Here is a 21,666-nt window from a genome sequence, read left to right on the forward strand (position 1 = left end):
CTTCATCAGATTTGGAGAAATGTAGCATCACATCACTTGCTTACCAATGGATCATTTACAATGAATGGGTGCCGTCTGAATGTCATGAGTCCAAACATCTGATAAAAACATCACAATAATCCACAAGTAATCCACACCCCTCAAGTCAATAAGTTAACATCTTGAGAAGTAAAAAGCTGCACGTCTGTAAGAAACAAATCCATTATTAAAGCCTTTTTAAATTAAAACCATTGCTTCCAGCTAAAATATGTTTCCTCTATCAATAATAACTCTTCCTCTAGTGAAAAAGTCATCTTGTCTAAATCAGGAGAAAAATATGCACAAATCCAGCACTGTTTACAAGCCAAAACAGTCCAAAACAGTTCTAAATAAATGTGTTGGTGGAATTTGATGTGAGATGAAGTGGAGGAAGTGTTATTATAGATTATAGACGGCTATTTTGGTCAGAAGCATCAGTTTGAAGTTTAAAACATCTTAATGATAGATTTGTTTCTTGCAAACATGCAGCTTTTCACTTCTCAAGATGTTAACTGATGAACTGGAGTGGTGTGGATTGTGATGTTTTTATCAGCTGTTTGGACTGTCATCCTGAGGGCACCCATTGGCACAGGGTCCACTGGTGAGCAGGTGATGGAATGCTACATTTCTACAAATCTGCTCTGATGGAGAAACAAACTCATCTACATTTTGGATGGTCTGACAGTTCTAAACAAACATGTTGGTGGAATTTGATGTGAGATGAAGTGGAGGAAGTGTTGTTATAGATTGTAGACGGGTATTTTGGCCAGAAGCATTGGTTTGAAGTTAAAAACATCTTAATGATAGATTTGTTTCTTACAAACAAACAGCTTTTTGCTTTTTTTTAAAGATGTTAACTGATGAACTGAAGTGGTGTGAATTACTTGTGGATTACTGTGATGTTTAAATCAGCTGTCTGAACTCTCATTCTAACGGCACCCATTCATTACAGAGGATCCATTGGTGAGCAAGTGATGCAATGCTATATTTCTCCCAATCTGCTCAGATGAAGAAACAAACTAATCTACATTTTGAATGGTCTGTTAGTTTTAAACAAACATGTTGGTGGAATCTGATGTGAGATGAAGTGAAGGAAGTGTTATTATGGAGTATAGATGAGTATTTTGGCCAGAAGCAATGGTTTGAAGTTAAGAACCTCTTAATGATAGATTTCTTGCAAACATGCAGCTTTTCAGCTCTCAAGACGTTAACTGATGAACTGGAGTGGTGTGGATTACTTGTGGATTGTGATGTTGTTATCAGCTGTTTGGACTCTCATTCTGACGGCACCCATTCACATCCATTGGTGATGCAAGTGATGCAATGCTACATTTCTCCAAATCTATTCTCATGAAGAAACACATGTACATCTTGGACGGTCTGAGGATGAGTAAATTCTTAGCAAATGTCCATTTTTGGGTGAACTATTCCTTTAAAGTGGTCTCTTTTCAAACATCCAGCAGATTTATCCAGTGTATTTAAACATCACATTTCCTCTTGTAGTGCTTTGTACCGGCCACTTTTTAACTTTACCGTCCATTACTCATTTACATTTAAGGACTGTTTATATTTACTCTGATAAGGGAGCTGTAAGAACCCTGCTTGTTTTATTACCTTGTGACTTCAGCAGGTTAGGTCTGGTAAATGCTTGTCAGGGAGATTTATAGGGCCGGTCCTCGCGAGGGGTTTTCCTCCTCCTCTCTGTCTTTTTTGTGTCTTGTAGGTCTCTCTTACTGATTAAACAGTGGATCGTTTACCTCATTTGGAGATGATGTCACTGCGGGAGGCTGTGATTGGCTGAAAGGCTTGCTAACCCCGGCCCTGCTGGGGAGCACTGACCTCCTTTTCCTCTCTGAAAGAGGACTGGCGTGTCCTCCCTACCAATCTGCCTTTCACACACACTCTCTCAACCCCCATCTATCGCTCTTCCCATATACCTTGCAGGGTCATTCCTGCTCTGCAGACCCTTTTGGAGAAACTGAGATGCTTGTGTTGTAATTTAACGAAGTATGTTGACTATATTAGACTTTATAAATTACGACTGTTATATACACAGTCGCAAGACAATGATCAGGATGACCTTTTGACATTTCAGTATTATTAAGCTGATTTGTGTAAACACATCAGATCCATTAATAAGGCTTATTGTTGACTGTTCTTTTGTTTTCCTTACCAGAATGATGTCACTTCCTGGAGGATGATGTCATTTTGGAGCTTAGTTGAAATGATTTTATGAAAGACTGGCAGAATGGAAAAAATAAATTGATTATCAATTAAAACAATATTCCACCCCAAAATAGGTTTAATTTGGAAAAATGTTGAATGGAAAGGAAAAAATGAATCACTGTGTTCTGTGTACCTACTGTTCTGTCATTATTTATTCACCCTCAGGTCGATCAAACTTGTGTGCTGTTATTTTTTCATGCAGATCTTTCCATGCAACGTTGATTGTGACTCCAAAGAAAGACAAAGAAGCAACTTAAAAGTGGCATAAGGATATAATAAAAGTAGTCAATGCGGCTTGTGCAATTTTTTCCAAATGTTCTGAAGTCATCTTACAAATGAAAGTTCAAGACATTGAGACACCAGCTACAGCAAATGTTGTTATCATGATGTAAAAATTATTTAAAATGTTTTTAAATAAATGAAATAAAACTGAAATAAAGTAAAATATAAATAGATTAATGTAAACAAAATTAAATGTGAACTTTATTTTGGACCAAAATGACATAAAACTGAAAACCAGAAATAAAGTAACACTAAATAGAAATGTTTTCTAAAAAAAATTAAAAACTAAAAAAATGACAAAATCATAAAAATAGCAAAATTACTAAAACCTCAAATAGTATAGTAATACTACTAGAATAGAATAGTAATAACTACTAGTTTTTGGAAAATGAACTAAATCTAAAATAAAATTGGGCAAAGTTTAAATTTCTAAACTGAAACAGCTACAGCAAATGTTGTTATCGTGGTGTAAAACCATCTGTTTGAAATATTTTTAATAAATTAAATAAAACTGAAATAAAATAAAATATAAATAGATCAAAATAAATAAATAAATATGACTTTGTGTCAAAATTACTACACATAAAAAGGAAATAAATGAAAGCTGAATATAAATGTTTTTTAAAATCAAAAACTAATAAAAATGACAAAATCATAAATATAGCTAAATTACAAAAATTTGGGGGAAAATTGTGAAAATTTTAAACTTGAACTTGAATTTTGAATTGAATTTGAAAATTAAACAAAATGAAACAGCTGCAACAAATGTTGTTATTGTTTATTTTTTAATTAATCAAATAAAACTGAAATAAAGTAAAATATAAATAGGTTAATGTAAAATGTAAATAAATAAATAAATATATAAATAAAATTTGACTTTATTTTGTACCAAAATTATAACACGTAAAACTGAAAAAATGAATAAATTAAAGCTAAATAGAAATATCTTTTTTTTTTTGGAAAAAAAAAAATCATCAAAAACTAATAAACTGAAATACATCTAAAACAAAATTGGGGGAAAAATAGGAAAATTTCAAAGGTTGTTATTGTGATGAAAAACCATCTATTTAAAATATTTTTAATAAATGAAATAAAACTGAAATAAAGAAAAATAAAATAGGTTAGCAAAAACAAATAACTAAACAAATAAATAAAGTAAAAATTTGACTTTATTTTGTATCAAAATTACTGCATGAAAGACTGTAAAACAGAAATAAGTTAGAGCTAAATAGAAATAGAAAAAACCCCAAAACTAATAAAAGACAAAATCACAAAAATAGCAAAATTACTAAAACCTAACCTGTAATTAAAAGAAATCTGAACATATGAAAATCTAAGGTAATTCAGAATAGTAACATCTGAAAAACAGAAATAAATTAAGGCTAAATATAAATATTAAAAAAAAATACAAATAGCAAAACTGCTAAAACCTAAAATGAAAATAAATGAAATCTGAACATATGAAAATATAAGATAATTTAGAATGATAATTAGAGCCCGACCGATAAAGGATTTTGAAGGCCGATACTGATACAAATATTTATTGGTTTTAAAATCCAATATTCCGATATATCGGCCGATTTTTTTTTTTTTTTTTTTTTTTTATTTAGGAAACGCGCAACAAAACATTAACAGATTTCCCTAACATTAGTTATTTGTAGTTATTTTTGAGTTTTAACTAACTTAATATGATAATGCATTTTAAAAAGAAACTTGTTTCTTTTATTGTCACAACAGAACAGAGGAACATCAAAATATATTAAAGTTCTGATAAATAAAATGTATAAAAATACAAACTTATTTATTACTATCATCATCATTTATATTATCATTAAACAAGATAAAGGTCACTCCTAAATGTTTGTGTGCGTGTGTAATAATTAGTCCCTACATTGCCTTCCCCACTAACACAGAACATTTTAGGGAACGTTAGGAGAACGTTTGGTGTAACCAAAAACTAACGTTCCCAGAACGTTAAGCAAACTTTCCATGGGAACCAAAACCTAACCAAAAACCTTCAGGGAACGTTCGGGAACCAAAAACTAACGTTCCCGTAACCAAAAACTAACGTTCCCAGAACGTTCTGGGAACCATAAATTGTTAGCTGGGTTATAAGCTACCTTATAATTACAATGTCAGCTTGCTTATCCCTTTACCTGCACTTTTTAAATTCTTTCCACCAAGCTACATCAAACCATTTTCAATCATCAGTTGCTGCCTGCCTTCTAAAACCTACTATTTAGCGATCTAAATCCATTATGTGACTCGTTAATGCTGCGGCTGAACGACAGTCTGCAACGCACACTTGGCGTCATTGGATTTCACACACATGTAAAAGAAAAGCTAACTTTTATGCACAAGCTACGTTTGATACTTTTTCTCTATGTCTAAATGTTCACTCCTCGCAAGTCTAACTTACATTTTACAATGCAGGGACTGTAACTAGAGATATGCTAGTTATAAATACAGTAATCATTACTTTATTTAGGCAGAATAAGTTCGTTGTGGTTTCCAAGCTCATTAATGTTAACGTTAGCGGTCTTCCACTGATAGTGGCATTAGCTAGCTTTGTGGTTAGCTAGTCTATGATGAGCCATAATTTAGCAATGGATAACGTCATACTGCAAATTGTAAAACATACATTTTCAATATAACAGGCCAAGGAGAGATGATACGTCTCATTGCTATAACTGTCACGCTATTAAAGAAATACTTCAGTCTCATTGTCAAAAGTTAAAAGGACAGTCAGTCAACTACACTGTAACAACGTAACGTAATTACTAGCTAATTCCGCTTCACTCTCGGCTTATTTAACAGCAGCAAAACTGGACATGATAGTCACGAATTTTGTCATGCTTATTTGAGTTAAGAGAACTGATGGGGATGTTCTTTTAATTGTTATTCAAGCAATGTATGTCTCGTGACCAACTCACCATGAACACACTTCACCGATGATCTCACTCCGACTCTGGCTGGATCAGCAGGTTGCAGGATGTGTGGCGCGTTATACACGAGTGTTGCCAACAGGGATGGTGTAGAGTGCCCTCTGGTGGACAAACTATACAACGCCAACACTCATGACATGGTTGAAGGGTGTTTCGTCCGTTTTTATTTTATTTTTGAAATATTCATTTATCGGCCATTATAAATGCCGATACCGATAGTTTGGAAAATGCCTAATATCGGCCGATAATATCGGCCTGCCGATAAATCGGTCGGGCTCTAATGATAATTACTGAAATAAATAAATAAATTGAAGCTAAATGGAAATATTAAATAATTAAAAACTAATGAAAAAGACTAAATCATAAAAATAGCAAAATTACTAAAACCTAAGCTGAAATTAAATGAACATATGAAAATTTAAGATAATTCAGAATAGTAAGAACTGAAAAACAGAAATAGAAATAGAAATATTTTTTAAAATCCAAAACCAATAAAAATGTAAAAACCATAAAAATAGCAAAATTACTAAAATCTAAACTGAAATTAAATTAAATCTGAACACATGAAAATGTAAGATAATTCAGAATAGTAGAATAACTACTAGTTTTTGGTAAATAAATCTAAAATAAATAAATCTAAAATAAAGTTTGGGAAAAATGGTTTGGGATTTTAAACTGCAACAAGCGTAAGCTGAAGTAAAATTACTACAAAGTAAAACTGGAAAATAAAAATAAAGCTGAATAGAAATGTTAAAACAATAACTAATCAAAATGACAATACACACAACAAAATGACAAACTTAAACTAAAAAAAAAAAAAAAAAGAAAATATGGAAAATTAAGTTAAATTAACGCCAGTTCAGAATACTGACAAATGTGTATAAATAATATTAAAATAACTAAATAAGAGGAAGAAATTTCTTCAACAGCATACAGGTTTGAAACAACACAGGTGGCAAATTTTTTATTTTGTATGCACTGTACCTTTGATATTATGATTAAATTGAACAAACAAATTTGATTTTATGACATACACGGTGAGGACATGAAAATCTACTTCATAAGTGTCACTCACTTTCTCGCTCCCTCTCGCCCTCCACCCTTCAGTCCGAGCTGACCCGTCGGGTCTCGCGTTTAACCAGCGGTTTTCTAATTGCTTGCTGGGATTTATGCGAAGGGCAGGGGCCTGTCAAGACTGTGTGAATAGGTAGGTGGGGCAAATCTTGTGACTTTTCCGCCTCCCTCCCCCTCCGGTGTGTGCGCGCGGGGGGCAGACGAGCGGGACTCACCCCCGCCGGATAAACGGTGGCAGGTGATTGGACAGAACCATGGTGACATGCAGCAGCGGAGGCTGCACTGAGCCGCTCTCTCTAATTACCTCATTTGAGCTCGGCTGCAGACGGAGAGAGAGAGGAAGCTCGCTGCTCCCGCCAGATACTTGCGTTTATGTTTTACGCTCACTCAACTCTTGAGAAATGCTGTGCACTCAGCCCTACATAAGCTGCCGAGCTTGTCCCAAATCACAGCCCTGCCTGCCGGCCAGCACAGGGGTAAGTTGCTTTGAAACACCAATTTATGTCTGCTTTTCTTGTATGGGTGCGTGTGTGAAATCGATGCAATCTGTGCTCTGCCTCTCTGTGGGATCATTTGAGGGCGATTCGAGCTGATAAATGAAACTCTAAGGTTTCAGCGATGATATTGAGTTCTCCAGACTGTAGGTTTTCTGCATATGAGGTGTAGCAGGGAACTAAAGCGCTGATGAAAGGGAACATTCATGACTTCTGCAGCACAGGGTGTCTGCACTTTGAATAAACGGGTTGTTGCATACTGTATATAGGACATGAAGTCAAATGTAGTTCTCATGGGATGCTAAAGGAGTGTCACTGTGTCTGATAAAATGGCAGTGTGACGAATAAACTTGCTTCTTCATTTGCATGGAAAAATGTGGTTGTGTTCTGAATAGCAAACCAGCTTTATGCTCTTACTGTTGCTGCAGTATAATATGTGATTTTTTTTTTTGACCTACAATACTAGATATGCTAAAATGTTCAGTATACAATAGAGCTTATGTGGGGTACTGTGTCCCACAATGCAATGTGCTTGATTTGACCTTCCGTTTTTGGTAAAATGAATGAACCCTAAGTAATATCACAATTTTTAAACATCTTCCTCCTGCTAAAACTTCATGTTTTACACAAAATGCAATAAAAATAAAAATAAATAAATAAAATAAAAATAAATGAATAAATGCAAAAAGGCAAATAAATAAATAAATAAGGCTGGGTGGCATTTGCCAAATTTAACATGCAAATTGGAGAGATAATGTGACAGCCAAACAATTCAAAAGAAATTAATACTTTCGTTCAGCAAGTACACATTAAATTAATCAAAAGTGACAGTAAAGACAATATAAAGACATTACAAATGATATTCTCTTGCTCTTTCTCTAATGCGCATCAAAGAATCCTGAATAAAAGTATAACATGGTTTCTAAAAAAAAAAATATTAAGCAGCATAACTGTCAATATTAATAATCATTATCAGAAATATTTCTGAAACAGAAGGTCAGCATATTATAATGATTTCCGATGGATCATGTGACACTGAAGATTGGAGTAACGGTGCTGGAAATTCAGTTTTGCATCACAGGAATAAATTACATCAAGTCAAGTTTTTTAAATGTTTTTATATATATATATATATATATATATATATATAGAATTCTCTTCTGCTCACTAAGCCTGCATTTATTTAATCCAAAACACAGCAAAAGCAGTAATATTGTGAAATATTTTTACTATTTAAAATAACTGCTTTCTATTTGATTATATTTTAAAATGTAATTTGTTTCTGTGATCAAAGTGAAATTTTCAGAGCTTCAGTGTCACATGATGCTTCAGAAATCATTCTAATATGCTGATTTGCTGCTCAAGAAAAAATTATTATTATTATTATTATTAGCAATATTTAAAACAGTTGAGTACATTTTTTTTCCAATGATTTCATAAGCAAAACTAAAGATGATAAAGACATTTATAATATTACTGAAGATTTCTATTTCAGAAATGTTGTTCTTCTGAAGTTTCCATTCATCGAAAAACCTGAAAAAAATCTACTCAGCTGTTTTCAACATAATAATAATAATAATAAATGTTTTTTTGAGCAGAAAATCAAAATATTAGAATGTTTTCTGAAGGATCATGTGACTGGAGTAATGATGCTAAAAATTCAGCTTTGAAATCACAGGAATAAATTACATTTTAAAATATATTCAAGTACAAAACAGTTATTTTAAATAGTACAAATATTTCACAATTTTACAATTTATGATGTACTTTGGATCAAATAAATGCAGGCTTGGTGAGCAGAGGACACTTATTAAAAAAAACATTAAAAATATTACTGTTCAAAAACTTTTGACTGGTAGAGTATATTCACAGAAATATATTCAACAGAAAACAGTCATTTTAAATTGGAAAAATATTTCACAATATTGCTGTTTTTATTGTTCTTTTTGAACAAATAAATGCAGACTTGGAGAGCAGAAGACATTTTTTCAAAAATATTTAAAAAATTAGAATTATTCCAAATTTGGTAGTATATATGTTACTGTTCTTTTTTTAAAAAGAAATGAATACTTTCATTCATCAAGAATAAATTAAACATATTTGAAATTATACATTTAAAAGAAAAAAGATTTAGAAAATCTTACCAACCTCAAACTTGTGAATGTTATTTTATTTATATATTCATGCATTTATTTTTTTTAATAGAAGACAGAGTGCAGTAAGCTAGTATTCCATTTTGAATGCAGCCAAAGCCTCTTTCTGGTTTCATTTATTTCCTTCTGTGTTGCAGGTAATCAAAGTGTACAGTGAGGACAACACCAGCCGCGCAGTGGAGGTGCCCAGTGACATCACTGCCCGGGACATATGCCAGCTCTTCATCCTGAAGAACCACTGCATTGATGACCACAGCTGGACCCTGTTTGAGCAGATCCCACATCTGAGTATCGGTAAGCTTTTCAACAAGCATCTCAACAAGTTAAAATGCAGCTAAAAAAATGCAGCAAATGGATAAACTGAATATTTCTGCCCCATTGTCACTGAATATAATGCAGTTAGGGTTATATGAAAAGATGTCTATATATGTGATCCTGGACCACAAAACCAGTCATAAGGGTTGATTTTTAAAATTGAGATTTATACATCATTTGTTAGGACAGGACAATACTAGGTCAAGATACAACTATATGAAAATCTGGAATCTGAGGATGCAAAAAATCTAAATACTGAGAAAATCAACTTTAAAGTTGTGCAGATGAAGTTCTTAGCAATGCATATTACTAATCAAAAATTAAGTTTTGATATATTTACAGTAGGAAATTTACAAAATATTTTCATGCAACATGATCTTTTCTTAATATCCTAATGATTTTGGCATCAAAGAAAAATATATAATTTTGACCCATACAATGTATTTTTGGCTATTGCTACAAATACATCTGTGCTACTTAAGACTGGTTTTGTGGTCCAGGGTCACATATATGAATTTGATATATATATATATATATATATATATATACACATTACAGTTTTAATTTGAATTATTTTAGTAATTTTATGTAGTTACAAGTTATTTACGTTTTGCATCTTTTAAAAGTCTTTAGGTTTTTGATGTAATATTTGTTTTATTTCAGCCTTTTTTCAGTCAACAAAAATGATTTTTAATAGTTTTAGTTCGTTTAAATGAACAGTGATCCTCCTTAAGTTTTAAATGAATCAGTTGATCCAGTTCACAAGACCAGTCTGAATGATTCATTCATGAGTCAGTTAGTTTCTTAGTCTCAGCTAGATCAGAACTGATTCAGATGCATTATTTAAACACAGGTTTCCAGAGCCAGTTTCCATCTGCTAGCATTCACAGTGTTCCTCGTCCTGGGGTTAAAGACGCCACCTGCATTATTTATCTTTAACTCGGTAACCTGTTTCATTGCGGGAGTTTCAGTGCTAGTGCTTGGCAGGATCTCCATGCAGAACAGGCCAAACTAGGATCTTGAAACATGTTAATCCATAATAAGTGAAACCAGGGAGTTGTTGGTGATTTTAAAATGTTATATAAGTTGAAACATCAAAGTGATTTTCATGCATTTTTATGCACTTTTTATTGGGCCAATAACTTTCATATATATACTCACTTTGTGCTGTGTTCAGTTTGAATGCGGGATGTCAGATATTCCTATTTCAATATCTTTGACGGAAAATGATGTATACAGAAACAGAATTTCTGCTGTTTAATAATCAACGAAGAAATACCAACAACAATTCACAGGGACAAAATAATGCCATGCATTGCTAGAATTGGTTCAGAGAGGATCATTTGCTCATCTGTTTATGCACACATTTGCTAAACAGGTTTTATTTATTTATTTATTTTTTTTTATTGTGAACAATGATATTGTCAGCGAGTTGATATTATGTTTTTCTTTCCATTACTTTAACTCGTCAAAAATAAAAATAAGTTTGCAATTTGATTTTTTAAGTCATTTTAATATAATTTAAGTTAAAATGACTTGCACAGTCAATTTTACTGTACTTATAATTTATACTATTTTTTTATACTATTTTTAATTGTACTATAATTTATGGCAGCAAGTAAACTCAAATTTTGTCCTTACTTAATTTGTTGTTGGACTAAATGACTTGATTAAATCAAATGTAGGATTTGTAAGAAATGATAGAAATTAATACTTTATTTAGAAAGGGTGCTTTAAATTGATCAAAAGTGATGCTAAAGACATGTATAATGTTACAAAATATTTCTATTTCAGATACATGCTGTTCTTCTGAATTTTCTATGCATCAAAGAAACCTGAAAAAATTCTACTTAGCTGTTTTCAACATAATAATAATAATAAATGTTTTTTTAACAACAAATCAGAATATTAGAATTATTTCTGAAGGATCATGCGATGAGTAATGATGCTAAAAAATCAGCTTTGAAATCACAGGAATAAATTACATTTTAAAATATATTCAAATAGAAAACAGTTATTTTAAATAGTAAAAAATATTTCTACATTTTTATGTTTTTGGTGTATTTTAGATCAAATAAAAGCATGCTTGGTGAGCAGAAGAGACTTCTTTAAGAAACATTAAAAATCTTTTGACTGGTACTTTTGACTGGTAATGTATATTTATTTATTTATTCTTATTCTAAACTTGGAAATGGTTGTCTTTTAAGCCATTACACAAATATATTCTAAATATCATTAAATACATAAATATTGAGATATACTGAATGCCATCAAAATGCTGAAAAAAGATATATACATATATGCATATACAGTATGCATATGCTATAGCTCAGTTGGTCAAAGCCAATGCACTGCAGTGAAGATCTGATGGGAATTAATTAGTATGAGATAACAGTAGTCTACCTCTTCCAGATGGCTGCTTCTAAACAGATGCTTTCCATTCAGACATTAAACATGCATTAAGGGTTGCAGGAGCTGAATAATATTTAATGATAAAGTGGAATAACAAGCTCCCCCACACATCACTCTCATTACTATTGAAGGTTGCTCATTATCAAGGCATAATTTTTGAAAGGAATGTTAATAATTAATCTGCCAAGCCCACGGTGCAGTGGGATGGTAAAACTCAGAGCTGGAAACAAACGAGGGCAGTAAAATCTCATATTATTAAACTTATTGTTCGAACTCTAGATTCTGATTGGATAAGCCGTGTTTAAAGCTAAATACACACCTGTAACTGCATGTTAGTTATTAATACAGCAAGATGCTATACGTCTCTTCTGCTCACCAAGACTGCATTTGTTTGATCAAAATACAAGATAAACAGCAATATAGTGAAATATTATTGCAATTTTAATATAACTGCTATGTAAATATATTTTAAAATGCAAAGCGGAATTTTCAGCATCATTACTCCAGTCTTCAATGTCACATGATCTTTCAGAAATCATTCAATATGCTGATTTGCTGCTCAAGAAACATTTCTTATTATTAATTTAAATATATTTTTTATTTTCATATAATTTTAATAGAATTGCATTTTTTAATGAAAAATCATTTTTATTATTATTATAAATAACTCAATAATTTTTGAATTTTTTATTATTATTATTATGTATTTTTACTTTATTTTTTTTGGAAAAAAAAACATACATTAAAAAATAAATATAAAAACAAATATATATAAAGATGTTCAAAAAAGTTTGCTGCAAGAAAATTAGGACCATTATGATTTTTTTTTCTTTTGTGGATTTAAATACTTTTATTGTATATCCATTGTATTTATATTTATATTTATATTTATATTTATATTTATATTTATACTCAGTACCATAATGCATCAGGACATTTTACGTTATTGTAATTTTAATTTTAATTCTTTTAATTATGTTTTTTTTTTAATGAAATTACGTTATTATTATTAATAACTCCCAATAATTTTTGCTTTAGTATGGCTTATACTAATATAGTTTTTATTAATGTTTTGATTTAGGTTTTATTTTTACCTTTTAGTTTTCATTTAAATTCTAGCTAAACTTTTAGTAATTTTTTGTCTGTTTTTAGTAAGTCTAGTTTTTATACATTTTTATTTTGTTTTAGTTTTTTTGTTAATTTAGTTAATCAAATTAAACAAATATAATTTTATAACATTATAGATGTCTTGAATGTCAATTTTGATCAGTTTAATGCATCCTGTCTTCGTCTTCATAATCTTTTATTAAAATCTAATAATTCACTGTTTATGTTACAAAGTCCCAACCTACATTTTTCCTTGTTAAATATCCACTTTTAATCACATCACGTTAGTATAATAGGTTACACATTTCACTTTAAGTTTAATGCGCATTATGTGCTTTAGTGCACATGTATGGTTCATAAATTTATAAGCATGCACTAAACAAACTCTTGTTTGTGATTTCCAGAGAGAACCATAGAAGACCATGAGTCGGTTATGGAGGTTCAGTCAGGCTGGGGAATGGACTCACACTGTTGTCTGTACTTCAGGAAGAATTATGCCAAATACGAGTTCTTCAAGAAGCCTCTTGTAAGTGTGTGTGTGTGTGAGAATCAGGACACATGCCGCCCTGCTAATGTATAATTGATTTGCTGAGGTTTAGCCAAACATCCAGGGTTACCTATTCAAGGTCATTAAAGATTAAAACAGAGACACACAATCGGGCTCTTTAATTGTACTGGTTAAGAATTCAAGGTAATGCCTAAATAATCAAGTACAGATCACTAACTCCTGTGATTTTAAAGGTCACCGATACTAATACCAGATTTAACAAAGGGTCCTTTGTGCAGTTTCTTTTATAGTACACGTAAAATGCTCCAACACATGACAGATTTCATTGGAATATGTGTCAAATAGATGAAATTGCACGTCTCTATGACAGAAACAGACAGTAAACGGTAAAAATACCTAATTTTAGCGAAGATATTGGAGATTGTATTTATCTGTGGGTCATTGCAGGACTTTTTCCCAGAGCACATGGTGTCTATATCCAGTGAAACCAATGGAATCATGAACCACTCACAACTTATACAGGTGAGCATCTTTATCTTATGCTATTATTATTATTAAAGGTGCACAGAGTCATTGTTTCTTCTGCTAGATATTTCTTTTAGACATTATTCAGGCACATACACAATGTAGATACATCATCACACATTAACAAGAAACAAAAGTTTTGTTGAAACGTTCAGTTCACAGGCATATGTGTCATATGAAGAGTGCAGGTTATATGTCACCCTAAAATAAAATTAAAAGAATTAAATAAATAGATAAATAAATTCAAAAAAAGTTTGTTGCAAGAAAATGAGGAAAATACTTGTATATTTATATTTATATTTATATTTATATTACAGACGTTCAGTACCATAATGCATCAGGACATTTTACTTTATTGCAATTTGTGTATATATTTTTTATTTTCATATAATTTGTGTATAATTGTATAATTTGTACATTTTGTACAATGTATCACTAACAGTAGATACTACTATAGTTTTTATTAATATTTTGATTTAGTTTTAATTTTAGTTAAATTTTAAGACATTTTGTTTTTGTCTTTATTATTTTTTTTAATATATCTATGTACTTTATATGAAACATTTATTTACATTTATAATATTACAAACATTCTGTACCATAATGCATCAGTACATTTGACTTTTTTGTAATTTGTGTATATATTTTTATTTTTATATAATTTGTTTATATATAAATTATTTATTATGAATAATTCCCAATTATTTTTGCTTTAGTATCATTTTGATACTATTATAGTTTGTATTAATATTTTGATTTAGTGTTTATTTTTGTATTTTAAGTTTTTATTTTAATTTAGTTAAATTTTAAAAAAATTTGGTTTTTGTCATTTTTTTATACATATATGTAGGTTATATGAAATATTTATTTCAGTTTTAGTTTTAGTTAATGTAGTGCATGAAGTTAAACTGATGAGAAATGTTTTATATTTAATTTATTTATATAATGCATATGTTAACTATAATAACCTATAGACAGATGTCTATAGGTTTTTATCAATATTTTGATTTAGTTTTTATTTTTAAATTTTCAGTTTTCATTTTAATTTTAGCTAAATTCTAGCTTAGCAGTTTTTTTTAAAGTCTGTAGTTTTTGTAAAAAAAATTTAGTATTAAATAAAAGTACTAACTTTTAATTTAGTACATCAAATTAAACTGATTAAAAATATAAAAGGCCTTTGCAATTAGAGGAAATAAAACACGTTTTTTTTTAAATATTATATTCAAGTTGAAGTTTATTTTGTTTTCAGTAATGAATATGTTAACTATAATACATGATTTGTATTTTATTTTATTTTATTATTAACTTGTTTATATACATAAAGCATTTGAAAAGTAGCTAAATAAATAAAGGCATAGTGAAAAGTTTTTAATTTAATTTAATTTAATTTAATTTAATTTAATTTAATTTAATTTAATTTATGAAATAGGTTTTTGTGAGATTTACCTCTGCATCATTTTAATAATTTTCTCAAAAGTACTGTTCATGTTTTCAGTGTAAAAACCAAAATTAAATTAAATTAAATTTTAGTTTTAATTTTTAAATTAAAATGACCTCTTTATTTGGTAAAAAAATTAATTGGTCAGAACATCTTTAATGTGGTCAAAGCTTGAGATGGATAAAGCGTTTGAGTGTTTCGTATCCGTCGTTCCTCCTGCAGACCTTTCTCAGCTCCAGCTCTTGTCCTGAGATTCACGGGTTCCTCCACGCCAAAGAGCACGGCAGGAAATCATGGAAGAAGTTCTACTTTGTGTTAAGAAGATCAGGACTGTACTTCTCCAACAAGGGCACATCAAAGGTGGGTTGAGATGGGTCACGTTCTGCTCGCTAAAACTCTCCACCTCTGATCTCAATGCCACAAAGTCTGCAGGGATTAGCTTTAATCGTTCCCAATACCACTTGCTCTTACTATTAGAATCCCTTAAAGGTGAGCTGCGCGTCTTGAGTTGCGAGATTATATACCGAATATCACAGGTTCGTCCAGGTTCTGAGGTTCTGACTCCTATCTGATGCAGCCTCATTACTAGATGAGATAGTCAGATCTAACAGTGCAGCTTTATGGGGCTTAACTCAGTCAAACTGGTCGAGCCGGATTTTGTGTAACACTCCTGGTATGCCAAGAGCTGAACCCTTCAAAGTCACACAACAGGTGAGCTGTGTACTCGCACACTACTGTGCCAACCTGCACTGCCCTCGCTCTCTTGCTTTCCCTTTTTTTGTTGTATTTAACACAATAGAGCCTTTGTTCAGGACATAAAAGGAGCTCGCTCTGCACTTCATGATATCAGGGTGTTTCTGTGGGTACTTTTACAAAATAAACTCTCATAAAACACTTTTCATATTCTCATTACTTTATTTAATGTGTCCACAAACACTAGACATACATGCATCAGAGGTGAATTCAGTGTGATTTTTGTTTTTTTTTCACCGCGTTTGAATATTTTTGGATTGAAAGTGTACCAACTTTGCTTTGTTTTTTTAACGCAAGTTTAAAAGCTGGTGTTTTATCTATCTTAAATGCACACAGTAGTTTTCGTTGCATCATTTTGCAAATTTTCAGTTATACTGGCACATACTGACGTGGAAACAGCACCACATAAAAGTAATAATAACAATAATTTATTTTGAAATGTTATAGGAAATGCTTCAAGAAAACAAGGACCATTAAAATTTTTTTCTGTTGTGTTTTATATAATAATTTATGTATATTTTTATTGTAAAATTAAACTAATAATAATTATATTAATAATAATAATATAAATGATATTTGATTTTTTTTTTTATAAAATGTCACTATTGATAATTATGTATCATAAATGCACACAATGAATTATTTTCTGTACAATTTGACAAAATGTACTTGCACATACTGATGTGGACACAGCACCACATGAAAACAAGTTATATTGAAATACTGTAGAAAATGCTTCAAGAAAATAAGAAGCATTACGTTTTTATTCTATTGTTTTAATTGTAAAATTAAACAAATATTATTAATATTTTTAATATTTATAAATTATTATTACTGTATTATTATTATTATTATTATTGTTATAGTTTTAAAATATGGCTCTAAAATAAGGATTTTAAGAATTTAAGATTTTATATAACTTTTATTTTTTAAATAAAATTATACATTTAAAATGAATAAAATAATAAAAATAAAAACATTCAAAAAATAATACAAGTTAAAAATAATACAATTTAAAAAATGTATTAATAGTAATTATTATTTAAAATATTATTATTATTATTACTGTGTTATTATTTGATTATATTGTTATTATTTTATTAAAATAATAACAAAAAAATAATAACAATAACAGTAAGTTATATTGAAATACTATAGAAAATGCTTCAATAAAATAAGAAGCATTGTGTTTTTTTCTATAGTGTTTTCTATATTAATTTATGTACAGTACTTTTTAATTGTAAAATTAAAATAATTATTATTTATAATAATAATATATTCTTACTATTATTATTAATTCTTGTATAATAGTTTAAAAAGGCTTTCAATTTCAGAATGCTTTTCTTTTATATAAATTAAATTCTATATAATTATATTTTTAAATAAATGTTACTATTAATAAGTATGTATCATAAATGCACACAATTGATTGTTTTCTGTACAATTTGACAAAATAGCAGCTTGAATGAAAATTATTCATATTATTCAAAATCATATTTAATAAAATTTTACAGAAGAAATTTGATGTTCTCTCAAGCATTTCTCTGACAGTCATATTAACTTTAAAAATTAATAGAAACAAAATTGTTGGTCATGATAGAAATGACATAATTTATTATTACATAATTTATGTTAAAATTATATTGCATTTTATTTCATTATTTCTTTGTATATATTATTTTCTTTATATATTATGTAAAATTAAAATAATGTAATTCATTTTTTTACACAGTTGTTTAGGTTTTCAGTTGTAGTATTTGTAAGTGTAATAACATCTTTTACTTTTTTATATGCAAAAAGCATTTGAAAAGTACTGTAGCTAAATAAATAAAGGCATAGTAAAAAGTTTACAAGATGTTTTTAATTTGAGCTTATGTAACTATATAACTATATAACTATATATATATATATATATATATCTTTTTCAATTTGATCAGACCTGATTCTGCTCTGTATTTTCTGCTGGTTTTAGCCGTTATATTTTTTGTGTCAAAGGTGAAAAAGTTGTGCCAGTTAGTGAGTCCACACCTTACTAGTCTGTCTCTGTCAGTTTGGGAATGAGACAGGTGAGGCTTATAAAGGTGAGACAAAGCCTGGCTTTGTGTTTTTTTTTTCCCTTGCTTTACTTTCTCTGTCTCTCTCTCTTTGTCTCTTCCCTTTTTCTTTTGGCTCGCCTCACTTGCGGTGTTGCTGAGATAAAGCTCCTGCCGTTGCAACACGTTTCCATGCTATCTCTCGCCATGGATATGCATATTACAGCCTCAGTGTAACTGAAGACAGCAGCTTTAGTCTTTCTTTGAGCTTGCAGCATTGATTTAAATCCTAGGAAAGACTTCAGACATGTAAAATAACAAATACTTTGAGGTTTAAAGCTGAGAAATGTTCTTGAAATCCACTTTAGATACTTTAGTACTTTTGATAACCAATTTCAAACGACATTAGAGTGTAAATGAGCAGCAGTAGCACAGCAGTTGAGACAAGGTGAACTGAATTTCAACAAACCGCTGCAGGAAACTCTACCCGACTGTTCGTTTTTTTTGATTCCCAAATCCTTCTCATGTACACAGGTCAAGTCTTTTGTCTCTAGGAGTCTGTGAACAGTCACACATTCCCTTTTCTGTATTACATTACAGATTCCACGCGTGTCTCTCGTGTCATGACAGTCTGTCAGATGCCGTTCATATCTTACATGTTTGGATTTATTCCTTGCTTACCGCTGGAACTTCACGCTGTGACGGAATGCGAATGCACACGCACGTTTGACTGTTATGAAAGATGACTTTTGAAGTATAATATTTTATATTAGTTGTAATCGGTTTCCAAAAAATATTAAGTAGCACAGTTGTTTTCAGCATTGATAAGAATGTTTCTTGAGCAGCAAATCAGCATATTAGAATGATTTCTGAAGGATCATGTGACACTGAAGACTGGAGTAATGATACTGTAAATTCAGTTTTGCATCACAGGAATAAATTACATTTTAGAATATATTCAAATAGAAAGCAGTTTTTTAAATTGTAAAAATATTTTAGAATTTATAGTCTTTTTATTGTATTTTGTAATCACATAAATGCAGCCTTGGAGAGCATAAGAGACTATTTAAAAAAAAAAAAAATCATAATTATTTCAAACTTTTGGTAGTATATACATTACTGTTCGAAAGATTTTTTTTTTTTTAGAAATTAATAATTTTATTCATCAAGGACAAATTAATTAAAAGTCACTGTAAAAGCACTTATGATGTTACAAAAGATCTAGTTGTCAAAGAATCCTGAAAAAAGTATCATGTTTTTTCATCATATGAAACAGCAAGAACTGATTTCAAGATTAATTATCAGAAATGTTTCTTGAGCAGCAGATTTGCATATTAGAATGATTTCTGATGGATCTAGTAAAGCTGAAAGCTGGAATAATGATACTGAAAATTCAGCTTTGCATCACAGGAATAAATTACATTTTTGAATATATTCAAATAGAAAACAGTTTTTTTAAATTGTAAAAATATTTTTGAATTTTAGTCTTTTTTATTGTATTTTTTTAATCACATAAAGGCAGCCTTGGAGAGCATAAGAGACTATTTTCAAAAACATTAAAAAAAAAAAAAGAAATCATAATTATTCCAAATTTTTGGGAGTATGACATTACTGTTCAACAGTTTAGATTGATTTCAATATTAGATTAATTTCTGAAGGATTTAGTAATGCTGAAAGCTGGAGTAATGATACTGAAAATTCAGCTTTGATCACAGGAATAAATGATATTTTAAAATATATTCAAACAGAAAGCAGTTGTTCTAAACTGTAATAATATTTCATAATTTTACTGTTTTATAATACTTCACAGTATTACTGTTTTTATTGTATTTTTTGATCAAATGAATGCAGCCTTGGAGAGCGTTAAAATTTTTTTCAAAAATGTTAAAAAATTATTCCCGAACTTCTGGTAGTATTGATAGTACCTCTGAACATGGATTTTTAATGGCCACATCTGTATACATTGATAACTGCAAACATTTTTGGTACTACAAGTTTTGCAAAATGTTAAGTTTAAATATGCAAATGAGGTATTATTTATATGCTAATTTGCATACATTTCTAGTACAAAAATCTAAACACTGGATGAAGTCAGTTTCAAAAATCTTGTTTTATTTTTTTGACATATTAGAGTCAAATGTTTTTACAGAGGGAATTTGGGGTATCACATTTTGTCACTCCATAATTCAGAAAATACTTAGAACAGACAGAAAACAATACATTTTTCACAGTTTTGGGGGGGAATAAAATATTGTATATAATCAAGCAAATTATATATGAACAAATCCCTCTGTAAACACATTTAAGATATAGGCAGGAATAAAAATGTAAAGTTTGGTGTTTGTAAGTGTTACTAAAGTGGAGATTTATGGCTCAGTGTGGAAGAAAAAGCTCATTTTGGGAAAACAGCTTTTAAAAATACGTATTTTAATTGAAATCTATTGACACAAATAGATAAAGTGCTATAAAAGAAACACTTAACAGTGTCTTTTAGATGTTTTCTTTTCACTAGTCTGAAAAAATACTTCATGAAAAACCAAAAAGCCCAAAATCTCAAATTTGACAGGTGCATGAAAAAACAGTGTTCCCCTTCAGTCGTTTCACTACGACGTTACATATGGGAACTCGCTTGAGAGTCCAATCATCTCCAAGCCTTATTCAAAAGGCCAATGAACATTCATGAACATTGGCGAGTGGTATTTGCATGCCGAGCCACTCCCCCGTATATACGGGTATATAAGAAGGCGGCGTGCAACCACTCATTCAGACTTTTGCTTTTGGAGCCTCGTCTTCTGAGCTATTTAAAAAAGAAAAAAAAAGAAAAAGAGTTCCTGAGTTCACACTCTCTCTGCTGGCGTGCTGCCGAGCTACTAAAAGAGCTTCATCTAAAAGAGCGTTCGGCAGCCGCCAGCCTAATCCTGCGGGCTGCCGTTTTCACGGCATCAACGCCTCCCGCACTCCAGCGAGCGCCCCGTCTGAGTGCACGGTTGTGCCGCGGTTTCTCCCTGGGCGGACCGGGATTTCAAAAGAGTGAATTTCTCGCGGCTGTCGAGGACATCTTCCCGGTATGTCTCTCCGGCCGTGCGCTTCCGGGTGCGGTAGTTTCCTCGCCTCTTTGGACGGACGTGATCGCTGTCTCGCGTGCCTGGGCCGAGAGCACGCTGAGGCAGCGTTCACGGATGGTACGTGCGTTCATTGCGAATGTATGTCCATGACTGCGTTAAAGTCCCGCCGCTCAGTCATGAGTAGGCACCCCTTGTTGTTTTCCCGCGGTAAATCGTTGAGCCGTCAAGGTTTTTCGGCTGCCACGGCGAGGCACTTGGGGGACATTCAGGTGACTATGCAGAATGTTCCGTCGGCCCCCAAAGCCCCGCGGACTTCTG

The 21,666-nt window shown here is 30.9% G+C and overlaps 1 protein-coding gene across 4 annotated transcripts in view; it reads left to right on the forward strand.

Annotated features, from left to right (window-relative positions):
• grb14 (growth factor receptor-bound protein 14) overlaps positions 1-21,666 on the forward strand; it is a 93,370-nt gene that overhangs the window by 51,275 nt on the left and 20,429 nt on the right. For 3 of the 4 annotated variants that reach the window (XM_051119203.1, XM_051119204.1, XM_051119206.1), the window contains 4 exons: positions 9,330-9,486; positions 13,431-13,552; positions 13,982-14,056; positions 15,720-15,857. In XM_051119203.1, the coding sequence (XP_050975160.1) occupies positions 9,330-9,486; positions 13,431-13,552; positions 13,982-14,056; positions 15,720-15,857 (492 nt within the window). Of the gene's footprint in view, positions 1-4,142; positions 7,022-9,329; positions 9,487-13,430; positions 13,553-13,981; positions 14,057-15,719; positions 15,858-21,666 lie in introns of those variants that run through there. The other variant, XM_051119205.1, reaches the window with a different exon arrangement.

This window comes from Labeo rohita, chromosome 9, assembly GCF_022985175.1.
Source record: "Labeo rohita strain BAU-BD-2019 chromosome 9, IGBB_LRoh.1.0, whole genome shotgun sequence".
Classification (NCBI taxonomy): domain Eukaryota; kingdom Metazoa; phylum Chordata; class Actinopteri; order Cypriniformes; family Cyprinidae; genus Labeo; species Labeo rohita.